This window comes from Chrysochloris asiatica, unplaced genomic scaffold (genome assembly GCF_000296735.1).
Source record: "Chrysochloris asiatica unplaced genomic scaffold, ChrAsi1.0 scaffold00037, whole genome shotgun sequence".
Classification (NCBI taxonomy): Eukaryota; Metazoa; Chordata; class Mammalia; order Afrosoricida; family Chrysochloridae; genus Chrysochloris; species Chrysochloris asiatica.
Genome location: NW_006408555.1, coordinates 6,108,372 through 6,121,161, shown reverse-complemented (window position 1 = coordinate 6,121,161; position 12,790 = coordinate 6,108,372). Strand labels below are relative to the sequence as shown.

Genomic DNA, 12,790 nt, shown 5'->3' with positions numbered 1-12,790 from the left:
CTTAGCTAAGTTTTGAAAGTAGACCACCAGACCTTTCTTCTTAGTCTGTCTATCTAGAAGCTTCACTGAAACATACCCATGTGGGGACTGTGCTGGTATTTAAAATACTAGTGACATAGCTTCTAGCATCATAGCAACACACAAGCTGCCACAGAACACCACACGGATGGGAAACCCTATGGAGCAGTTGGGCTGTGCCCTGTAGATTCACTGTGGGTCAGAATCAGCTTTCTGGAATTGAGTTGGCTTTTTGTTTGTTTGTTGGGTACTAGTCATTAGGATCCCTGGTGTGGTGCTATAGGATAAGCACTGGACTGGTAACCACAAGGTCAGCGGTTCAAACCTACCAGCTGCTGCTCAGAAACCCTTCATTTGGGACTCTGGTGGTGTAGTGGTTACGAATCGGGCTGCGAACCTCAAGGTCAGCAGTTCAAAACTACCAGCTGTTCTGCTGGAGAAAGATGAGGATTTCTGCTCCCGTAAAGCTGTACAACATAGGAAACCCTATACAAGGTTGCTATAAGTCAGAACTGACTCCACGGCACATAACCACCACCACTGTAAGTCGGAACCAACTCAACAGCATTTAGCAACAACAACATAGGGACACTATGAGTCACCGTAAACTTGAGGGCAATGGAGGTTTTTTTTTTTTAATACTTTTAAAATCAAAGGTTCCTCAAAAAGTTCATAGTAGAATTTTGTTAACTTTCAAATCAGTTTCTCCAGGAGCTTTTTGAATGCCCCCCTGTACTATGGGCAGTAGAGGGGAAGAGCCTCCAGTCAGCAACATTGGCCCCCCTCTGTTTTCCACAAACATGTTTTGCATCTGTGGGGAATGTCAGAGGCCTTGAGGCTGGACTGGGGCAAGAAGGAAGTTCAGTCATGGGGCCCCTTCCATTGCCTCCCTGTTGTTTCTTCTCCTCTTGGCCACAGGTAGGTTGGAGTTTGGTTTGGGTAACTCAGTGGGCCCTTGCTCCTCCTCCCAGCATCCCCCCAGGGTACCATCAAAACCAGTAAATTCCAGTCTCCTCCATATTGCTGTGCAGACATCTAGAACCTGAGCCCTCTTTCAGGATAAGAACCCACTCTTCACTCTGCCCTTTTCTTCCTGCAGGTCCCCTGTGCCCCAGTGCTCATCTGGCCTGTTCCCATCTTCTCCCCAGTGGGTGCTCCTCCCCTCTAAATTGCCAGCATCCCTCCCTGGCAACTCCCCCTTGCTTCTCTGTCTCCTGGACACTCACTGCCGCACTCTTTGGTACTCACCTTTCTTCCTTCCTCTAGAATGTTTGCTCCTGATGGCAGGGCCTTGGTCTCCTGGGCACTGCAGTGTCCCCAGTGCCTAGGGCTATATAAGGCAGGTAGGAAGCAGTGAATGAATAGGGATCATGTTACCCTGCTTTCTAAGTTCTTCATTTCTCTCCACCTTCCTCTCCCTTTGCTCCTGCCCCTCCTCTGCCCCATTGGGGCAGGACACTCTTCTGAAGTCTACCATCTTTGGGACTGTCAGCTGGAATACCTCCTGGCAACACAAGACCTGCTTTTAATGTGTCCCAGTTTCTCCAGAGATTGAGGAACAGGGAGGAAGGCAAATTAAATTTTAAAGCCAAATACCCTAAGACAGAAAGAGGAAGGATCCAGTAGAGACCCTGTGAGCCACGGGATGTGTATGTAAGGACGACAATTCTAATGTTAAAAAAAAACAGCATGAACGTGTCTCCCTGAAGCCTTGGTGTTGGATGTTGTGGCCTCAGGCCTTTGCCTCTGAGATGTTGATGGATTGTCTCTGAGAGGCAGAGGCTGCAGAGCGGGTCCCACAATGCTCAGGGCTGGACCTCTTTAAGTACTGCAGTGGTTATGAGCCCATCTTGAGTTCATAAACTTGCTTTGTACATCCCTTTGTATCCCTGGGACACAAGAGTGTCAAATGCAGGTATACCTCAGAGACACTGCAGGTTCGGTTCCAGATCACCACAGTCAAGTGAATATTAAGTATCACAGTAAAGCAATTCTCGCTTTACTATATTCTATGAAGTGGGAATGACCAAAGTGTATGACTGGTTAAGGATTAGGGCTGCTAACCACAAGGTCAGTGGTCCAAACCCAGAATGAGAATAGTACAGTAGACTTGTTCATTGCAAGGCAGCCACAATCCTTCCATTTGTAAAAAACACAGTGAAGCTCAATAAAACAAAGTAGGCTTGTATATAATGGATCCTTAGAATTAAACCAAATTTTCTCATAAGGACCATTCTGGTGTGACCTGGGTTCAAATCTAGTTGTGATCTCTGAATGACCTCATTGAACATCTGGTCTCTGTGTGGTTCAGTTTGCTCATCTGTAAAATTGAGGTCATGATAACCACTTTACAGGATTAACTGACCCAACACACGTTCTATTTGCACGGTCCTGTCATAGTAAGGACTCAGTAATTGCATGTCAGTTGGTTTAGCAGTAATAGTAAGTAGCGTCATGATCATTGAGCCTACAGGTGATTACACAGCCTCACTCTCTACATCCAGACCTGTCCATAATGGTCTTGAACCATCCTCCATCTCCCTGCCCTGGGCCCATATAATGCATCAGGCACTCCTCAGGACGGCAAACACTTGCCTTTACCTGTCCCAATCCTGCCCATTCCACATGTCAGTGTCTCCTTGGCCCCATCTTTAAAGGCTCAACCCCAGACATTCCAGCATATTCTAAGCACACCGCCTTGCTAAGCTGCAGCTGCAAGCCCCCAGGGACATGGTTTGCAGTTTCAAACAGTCAACCAATAGAGACGTGCGTACAAAGTTGCATACTGATTTGATTAAACACCAGTCAGATCCGATACAATGGCTCCTACCTGGTCACAGTCGCTTGAGAACACAGACAATGTCATGAACCCAGACATGGTCAGAAGTACGCACCACCAGAAATGTTGAGATGGATGTTTGCCAACAAACGCATGCTCATAAACAGTGCGTGATCACATGCACTGAACATGCAAATTTCCTTCAACTAACATGTGTGATTTCTCTCAATGTAAGGCAAGAAATTAAGGGTCGGAGATTTAAAAAAACAAACACATCCACTATGGTGGATTCACAGTCAGCACGTATGGTGGCATTTTTACAATAGATGACCTACTGCTCCTTCCAGATACTATTTCCCAGGCCTCAGGTTACCTGCTCCTTTTCCTAGGCACTGTGGATCCAGGGACAGGCACGACTGGGTTCACTGTGTTCCTCCAGAAGCTGTGAGAGGCAGGGAAATGGGTTGGCAACTGTGGCCTCCTGTTGGCTCCTAGAAGGCTCCATCGTGTAAAGTGAATATGGCTGATGTGGGCACTCTGAGCTGCCATGAAGATGAGACTGTCCCTGCTCATAGACTTGAAAACATGCATTTCTTTTAAACAATGCAAAGTTTACTGTTGACATTACAGGATGCTTTTTCATTGCTTGAGACCCATTTGTACCTATATTATCCTCATGAACCTAAGTCTTTGTTTGTCTTGTTATAGAACCCAGTCACCAATCCCTGCTGTCTGCAGAGGACTTTAAATCTTTTCATCCTGGTCTCCTAGACATCTTCTCATCTGAGTCTCCAATTGGTTGATTTTGTTTTGTTTTCCTTTTGTAAATGAGATTTGTATATTGCACATATTTTACACATTTTCAATTCTTTCGCCATTCTCTAATAAACCAGCAAGGTCTTCATAGATGTGACTTGTCAGTTTTGTATGAATATAATCCAGTGATTTTCATTGTCTTCTCTTTGTCTGTGTCAGCCTCTTTCTCTATATATTTTTGTTTAGTTTTGGTATTTTGAGTGTTTTGTTGTTATTGATTGGAGTTGCTTTTTATTTTTATTGGTTGGCTTACTATTTAGCTATTTGTTCATGTGTGTGTGTGTGTGTGTGTGTGTGTGTGTGTGTGTGTATTTTGTTTTGTTTTGAAATCTTTCTACCTTTCTCTGCTTTCTCTTTTTCACACTTAAAGACTTCAGTTTTGTGTCTTTGCCTGACGCTTCAGTCTTTGGTCTTCTCAGAAACCAGATTGTCTTTTATTTGAATGTTTTAATTGAGATCTGAATCATGTTCTCCTGTGTACAATGTTGTGGCCCTAAGATAGAACATGCATGCCTTAGTGACATTTCCACAGAGAAATAGAACCGGTGAACTGTAAAATTATGTTGTTATTGTCATTAAGTGCTGTTGAGTCGGTTCCAATTCATAGTGACCCTATATAGGGTTTCTGAGGAACAGCTAGTGGGTTTTAAGTTCTGGCCTTAGTCCAGTGCTTATCCTACAGAGCCACATCAGGAGTCCCTAGAGATCAAGATACAGATACAGATATAGAGATCAAGATACAGATATAGAGATCAAGCAAAAGAGAGAAATGTGCTTTGAAGAATTTAATCATGCAACTGAAGGGAGCTGGCAAGTCCAAAAGGAGCCCCAGTGGCATAGTGGTTAAGCACCTGATTCCTAAGCATAATGGTAGTGGTTCAAACCCACTAGCTGCTGCGCAGGAGAAAGGGGAGGTTGTCTGCTCCTAAAAAGGTTTCTGGCCTTGGGAACCCCAGGATGCAGCTCTGTCTCCATCCTACAGGGTCGCTCTGAGTTGGAACAGACCCTGTATGACGCTGTGCACACCTATATTTGGACACAGCAGCAATTATTGGGGCTTTTGTGTTGTTTTTATATTGACAAGTCCAACATTTGTAGGTCAGGTGACCATCTGGAGAATCCTGCAATCCTGTGTCTCCAAATCTATAAGTCATGTGACAGGCAAGAGGCAAAGTTGGGAAGAGCTGGCACAATGTCCACATGTAGTCTGGGTGCAGAATATACCCTGGGGAGGACTCCCTTGTAGCTTTTTTTTTTTTTTTCTTAAAGTTTTTATTGTGAATTGTGTGAAATTTACAGGGCCGATCATCAGTTTTGTATTCAACAAATCATATACTTTGTTTCATTACAATGATTATAATCCCCTCTATGTACCATCAGAGGAGCTCTGATAGCATGAGGAGCTCTGGTAGCATGGTGGTTATGAATCGGGCTGTGAGCCACAAGGTCAGCAGTTCGAAACTACCAGCTGTTCCACAGGAGAAAGATGAGGGCCTTGTAAACCCTGTATAGGGTCGCTATGAGTCGGAACCAAATCCACGGCACATAACAACAACAAAAAATGTACCATCAAGTAACAGTACTTCTCTATATTCATTTTAGCTCTTAAAAAAAACAAAAAAAAAAAAAACTCAGGCATATATAATAATTTACATCACCAAAGGGCACATTCTGAAAGTCTCCCTCCTGGCCTCCAGCTCTCAGTCCCTCTCTTCCCATGAATCTAGAGTCCTCAGCTGCTCCTTCTTTCTATGAACCCATGTCTGCCTCCATCTCTGATGTCACTGCTTCTCTGGATAAGGTCCCACATTCAGCTTGTGCTCTTCTCCCTTGATGATCCTAAGGTCCTCTGTTTCTGGACTGTAAGATTAACTACTACTCCCCCATTTTTGTTACAAAACTTCTACCTTTACAATTGTGACAGTCGCAATTAGTCATGATAACAATTACTCACTATTGAATCATAAGAATTTTATCCCTATCTCTTTTTACCAGACCCGTCTAGACTCCTTGTCCATGGGCTCAGGAGTCCCCAGGTCTCACCCCACTTTGGACCAACCAGCCCTTCTTCTTTTCTCCCTCATCTCCATGTCAACAGGATAGTTATGGAACGTGGTAGAATTCAGCCGCTTCCCCTCTTCCACTCACCAGTAGACCAGTGTGGTCACCAGCAAGCTTACATCCTTGCTCATGTGTTCCCTTTGAGTTTCAGTCATAGAGGGGTAACACTTGAGATTTGTTTTTGTTTTGTTTTTTTGTATTTTTGCCTCACTAGACATCTTCCTGACTCAGTTTTACCCCTCTGTCAGATTTTGTATTTCACTGTGTTCCCAGGAGTGTGAGTACAGAGTTGATGAGAATATGCATTTGTAAGGCTCTTGATAGATATTTGTTCCCACCCAAATCATGAGAATGATTATTTCTGGAAGCATCTTTCAGCCTTTTCTGGACTTGCCTTTGTTTGACTTTGCTTATATAAATTTCCCTTTAAACTCTAAATTATATGAACATACGTATGCATATTTCTCTGTGTGTAAACATACATACATTGAGTCCTGGTATGGTGCTGTGTGCTAATGCATCAAACTGCAAAGTTGTTTGAACTGCAATGTAATGTTGGTGGTTCAAGCTTACCAGGTGCTCCTTGGAAACCCTATACAGGGTTGCTATGGATTGGAATCGACTTGACAGCACTTAACAACAACAACAAACATACATACACTCTTATGAGGGGGCGGTTGTCATATATCATTCATTTGTGATGTGATTTTTGGTGTAGACGTATTGCTGAAAGTTGGAGATACTTCCAGCTGATAATATTCAAGATAATTTTAATCAGTTTGTAACACTTAGTGAGATCAAATTCGATCTTAAAAATTATATTTCCTCTCTGATTGTCCTTCAGTCCTTCTGATCAGATCAAGAAGAAAGTCTCAGTGGGGTACTAAGAACTATTTAACAATTCTCTACTACTTCCTTGTCTCCCATTTAAAAAGAGATTGTAGGTCCCATATTAGGAGCTTTCAATCCAGAAGCCATAGCTTCAAGGTAGGATTGATAACATCATGTTGTCTCCAGTCTGTTCATTTGTATGTTTTTTCTTAGTTGTCTGGAAACTGATGCTGATCTTATACTTAAAACAATGATAAGAAGCTTCCTTTAGGGCCACATATATTTAACTTGATAGGTGAGTTACAGACAAGACAAAAATGACACCAGTGTGACTTCAGTGGTTTAACTTTGGCAACTACTACTTTGGGGAAGTGCATTTCAAAATCAGGCCATCACTCCACCAGTAATAGCAGCGAGTGGACTTTTCGTAAACACTGACTACAGCTGCCCATCATGCTTGACATAGTCTTGGCCTATGTGATGACCCCTCCATCCCCTTTCATCTATGAGTGTGAGGTCTGACAGTGGGCTGTTGGGGGGAGAGTCCTTTTATATACACCGAGTTCCGTGGGTCCCTGACCAGGTAGTAATCTGCTCACTGGCAGATTAAGAAAGGTAATACAAGTGCACTGGAGGGTGTATAAATCAAGATTGACATTGTGAATAGAATGATTCAGAAGAAAGGATTAAATAGCTTAATGATAGTTATTGTGAATCACAATGTCAGCCTTAGTGGGATTCTAGCAATGCACTTGCTAACGCTAATGAGGTTTGATAGAAGAAAATTAACAATGTCCAAACAGCTGTATGCGTTCACAACAAAGGAACCATAGCTTAAAGCAGACTGATCCATCTTTTCTGTGGGGGATCTTAGTCAATCGATTTTATTTTCTCTTTTAGGATATATTTAAATTTGCAAGAACTTCTCCTGTTCCGAGACAAAAGAGGTCCATTGTGGTGTCTCCGATTCTAATTCCAGAGATCCAAAGACAGCCTTTTCCAAGAGAAGTTGGCAAGGTAAGTCAGACATGTGACACATGGCAAGAGCACATTTTTATTCAGAGCTGAGGACACGTGATGTAGACTGTCAGGTAACCAGCTTGAACTGAAAGGCAAAGGATTCTGGCAAGAAGAGAATTTTTAAAAATTGCCCCCCCAAAATGTGACATGTGAGAAAGAAAATTAACCGATGACAAGAAAACTTTGAATGTCCTGACTTGGAGATCTTGCTGGTAAATATTGATGTTGAAATTATGTCGGAAGAATGACAATGGCAAACAAATGGAATTTTTGCTTTTACAGATTTTGTGCAGGTGACTGGCCAGATATATAACCCCTTAGGCTAGCAGTGCGCTGATATGTGATCTTTCTGCTGAGACTCCAATCTTTAGTTGTATACCTTTGCGGATACCACTGAGTCAGATGTTAAACCATACCAGAATTGCCTTCAATATCTGTTCTTCCAACAACAGTCTATTCAAGGCAATCTAGGCTGTTACTATCAGCCCCTTAAAATTCCAACCTACCCATTAACCCAATTCTAAGACCATTCCTGTAATTACATATCTTTTAGAACAGCACCCCACTCTAGATACTAAATTCTGTATTCATTATATGATGTAATTATAACAGAAACATCATGTATGGATGGCTTGAATGAACAGAAACTCATTCTATTACAGTTTTGGAGGCTGGAAGTCCAAGGTCAGGGTAACGGCTCTAAGGAAGGCTTTCTTTGTTGGCCCACAGGTTAAGAGGAAGGTCCTTGTCGGCTCTCAGCATCTGTGGGCTGATGTTCCTTGGAACTTGTCTGGTGTGTCCCTGCATCTGTCTCCTGCAGGGTCTAGGAGGGTCTCAGTTCAGAGACCCTGGAACCAAAGCGCATGCTCTTATTCTAGTCCTTCTTTCCCGGTGGTACCAAGGTTTTCCAAACTCGAGAAAATAAAATCGTACTAATGAAATCCATGAAATACTCTTGAATGAATCAGAACAAGATTTTCTTTTGTCCTAGGAAGAAATAGTCTCTGTTGTTGTTGTTGTTAAGTGCCATTGAGTCGATTCTGACCCATAGTGACCCTGTATAGGGTTTCTAAAGAGCAGCTGGTGAGCTTGAACCACTGAACTTGCAGTTCAAACGGCTTTACAGTCTGACACATTAACCCACAGTGCCACTCCAGGATCCTGTTAGAAGGGTGCAAATATTTGTATTGCCTCAACTAAACATTCTCTTCCCATGGTCAAGTCTACAAAGTGAAACTAGATTGCCTTTGTATTGAACGTGGAGTTTGAACAGTGAGTGGCTGACCTTAATGGTGGGTGCTATTGGGCTCTTCCTGACTTCATTAAATAGGGGAACACTTCTGCTTCCAACTCTAAGCTTGTGACTGAGTAAATATAGTTTATGAACAAGCAGACAACGTCTTCATGTGATAGACCTTATATTGCCATAGGGGAAATGGACATGTTGATAAATAAATAAGTAAACAAGAAAATGGTAGAGTGTAATGTATGTTAGGCACACCTTAAACTGTGCGGCGGGGCCAGTAAGAGAGGAGATGAAGGGATCTTTGCACAGACAGCAGGGAAGCTGGTCAGAACTGCTTGAGTTTGAATGAAGACTGAAGGGATGAGAAAGGATTGGTTATGGGAAAAGCAGGTGAAATGGCAACACTGTTTGAGCAGACTTCTGGAGATGAGAAAGTATGGATGGATTTGAGGAGCCAAAGTCAGCAACAAGGTAGAAAGTGGTCAACATTGAAGGCAAACAGGTTAATTTTATGTACAACAGACTAAACAAGGCCTGACTCTTTGGCCATGATCTTTGATATATTTCAGCCCTTTGTTGAAGCTCTTGTATCCAGATTTGGACAATCTATTGTGTGTACATTGCTACAGTCTGTTTCAATCTCAAACATCCGTCCCCCTCAAGTACAACTTTTCCTTGAGGTATTTAATGGGGGGGCAGGTAAGGAGGGTCATTTGGGGGCCCATTTTCTCATAAGCTAAATTGAATCCAATCTCGAGACTCATTTTTCCTTAGCCCCTCATGGTCTGACCACAACCTGGATCCTTGATAACACAACAGCTTCTGTAAATGTGACAGTCTAGAAACATTTTAAATCAGTGCACTTGTCTTCCAGTGTACCAGCTGGTTTCTGCACAACAACCACACTGCCTTGAAAAACACATTTGTTTGTCCTTCCTTTCTATGCCTTGGAAGGACCGTAGTTCCCCTCGCTGTGCATCCTTGTTCATACCCATTCCTATTATACCGTATGTCTTACTCTCTTCAGTTCTACCAGCAGCTGACACACTGAGCCCGTACACCTTACAATAGCACAGAGATGTCTTTGTGTGACTTTCTGTGACTCTGCCCTCCATATACCACCTGTCGATACCCAGTATTTCCTGGACTAGTTTCATAAATATTATGTATTAGACTTCAGTAGAAAGAGCCCCATGGAAGCAGACACTGAGACAAGCATTCCAACACTGGGGATTTGTTTAGAGAGTCATGCCCACTGTCAGGGTGTGAGGAGGAGAGACTGGGAAGTAAGAGGTGTCTTTATCAAGCATGGGGCCACTGTGGGCACTGGAGCAGAATCCCATGCGGACATCAAGGAAATAGTGTGAGGCATAGTCCTCCCAATTATTCAGCCCAAGAATGGAGGGAGCTGGGGCATTTTGCAACAATTCCCACCCGTGCTTGGCAGAGAGCTGCTGACGGTGGTATAAATTTCCAGGCAAACACAGCCTGTACAGAGGCACAACAGCCGTCTGAGTCTTGAGGGGTGAGATTATAGGCAAAGAGAGACTGTGGAGTAGCTAGAAATCAGCTGAGGGGTCTGAAGAAGTGAAGTCCCCAGTATGGGGGAGATTACCAGCAGTTTCTGTTCTTCCACTAGGCTGACAAAAGCACCTCTGTGTCACAGACTCGGTTTTCTCCTTCTGTTAATTGCCCACAGCACCTAGCCAGAGCCCCTGCCGCTGTCTTGCTTCTCCTCTGCTCCTGTCATATCTCCAGAAGTCACTCAATTGTGTCTGGTGCCTTTGAACCCCACTGTACTTGTCTCTCTCCTTTAGTAAGTATACTCTGCATCCCGGGGAGGGGGCACACGTCTCTGAAATTCCATCCAATTTATGTCAACCAGCATATAATCAACATCTTTGGTTTATAAAAACATGACACTAGGAGCTGAGGACTTAATGGCAAAGGAAAGAGACAGGATTCTTGATCTCATAGTTAGAAAGTAATGGAAAAATATCATCACACATTTATCATCAGTCCAGTTCTGTGCTTAGCCCTGGCATTTACTGTGTTGAATTCTCATAATAGCAACACCATGAGGATCACCTTTCCATGTGTCCAGTGAGGCAGGTAAGGTACCCCAAAGATGGCATAACCCCAAGTCCGTAGCAGACCAAACTTGGTACCAGCTCTCCGAGATCGTAGGAACCCATTCACTCACGGCTACTAAGTGTCATCTCAGAATCTGTTCCCATGGGGTGCAATATCATGGCTAGAAATTTGTGTCTTTATAAACATCACTGAAATTACCTGTGATTTTGTGAAATGCACCCCAAAACAAGATAAATAGAGGGCAGAGTCAAATGATAACTACATTCATCCTGTTGTTAAGTGCCATCGAGTTGGTTCCGATTTGTAGCAACACTGAATAGGGTTTCTGAGGAATGGGGGTAGATTGGAATCACCAACTTTGCAGTTAGTAGGCCAGTGCTTAACCTACAGTGCCATACTAGGACTCCATACTCATTATAAAGCGTATATAAGCAGTTATCATTGACTTGGTTATGAATTATGGCAACTTTCATGTGTGTCAGAGTAGGACTGTCCTCTCTAGGGTTTTCAGTGGCTGTGTTTTCAGAAGTAGACCACCAGATCTTTCTGACCAGGCTCTTCTGAGTGATCTTGAACCTCCAACCTTTCCATTTGCACCACACAGGGAGTCCACAAAAGTAAGTTGTTGTTAAGTGCTGTGAATCGGTTCTGACCCTATAGAGGGTCTCCAAGAAGCAGCTGGTGGACTTGAGTCACTGACATTGTGCTTAGCAATCTGGTCCTTTTCCTATAGTACCACACCAGGACTCCAAAGCAAGTATGGTGGCTGTGTGCCATTGAGTCGGTTCCGACTCATAGTGACTCTGTACAGGGTTTCCAAGGGTGAAATCTTTACGGGAGAAGAACACCTCATCTTTCTCTCACAGAACAGCTGGTAGCTTTGAACTGCTGACCTTGTAGTTCACAGTCCGATTTGTAATGGTAGAATCTTGTCAGTGGGCTGTAAGAACGGTCACAGTAAAATTAATTCAGCATTCCTGTGTGCTTGTTCAAAATATCATAATAAAATATTGGGTAAAATTAAGCATAACCAATATAAAATTGGAGTCCTGGTGTGGCGCCGTGGGTTAATGCGCCAGACTGCAAAGCCATTTGAACTGCAAGGTCAGCGGTTCAAGCTCACCAGCTGCTCGTCAGAAACCCTATACAGGGTTGCTATGGGTTGGAATCAACTCTATGGCACTTAACAACAACAATATAAAATTATCATGGATACAGGGTTGACTTGCTAGTACAAACTTTCTTTTTAGTTGGTTGTTTTGTGCTTCAAGGAGATGGATGAGATGAAATATCAATTGCTTGATTTTCTTTGTTTCAACATTCATCACATGGGTTTTTTTTTACCCTTTCATGGCCAGTGGGACATATAATCCCCACCTACCCTTATTGAATGAGGCAGAAAGCATCAAGAGAAGATGGAAGGAATATGTAGAGTCACTGTACCAAAAGGAAATGGTTAATGTTCTATCATTTCAAGAGGTAGCATATGATCAAGAGCTAATGATACTGAAGGAGGAAGTCCAAGGTGCATTGAAGGAATTGGCAAAGAACAAGGCACCAGGAATTGATGGAATAAGAATTGAAATCTTTCAAGAAAGTGAGGCGACACAGGAGGCACTCACTCATCTCTGCCAAGAAATTTGAAAGACAACTATATGGTCAACTAATTGGAAGAATGTGCCCATTCCAAAGACAGGTGACCCAACGGAATGCAGATATCATTGAACAATCTCTTTGATATCCCATGCGAGTAAAGTTTTACTAATGGTAATACAGAAATAGCTACAATCATACATTGGCAGGGAACTTCCAGAGGTTCAAGCCGGATTGAGAAGAGGCCGTGGAATGAGGGATATCATTGCTGATGTCCGATGGATCTTGGCTGAAAGCAGAGAATATCAGGAAGATGTTTACCTGTGCTTTAT

The 12,790-nt window shown here is 43.0% G+C and overlaps 1 protein-coding gene across 1 annotated transcript in view; it reads left to right on the top strand.

Annotated features, from left to right (window-relative positions):
• Window positions 1–12,790, top strand: part of CDH13 (cadherin 13) — a 1,415,213-nt gene that overhangs the window by 610,845 nt on the left and 791,578 nt on the right. Inside the window, exon 4 of the mRNA XM_006860296.1 lies at window positions 7,406–7,522. Within this exon, the coding sequence (XP_006860358.1) occupies window positions 7,406–7,522 (117 nt within the window). The remainder of the gene's footprint in view (window positions 1–7,405; window positions 7,523–12,790) is intronic.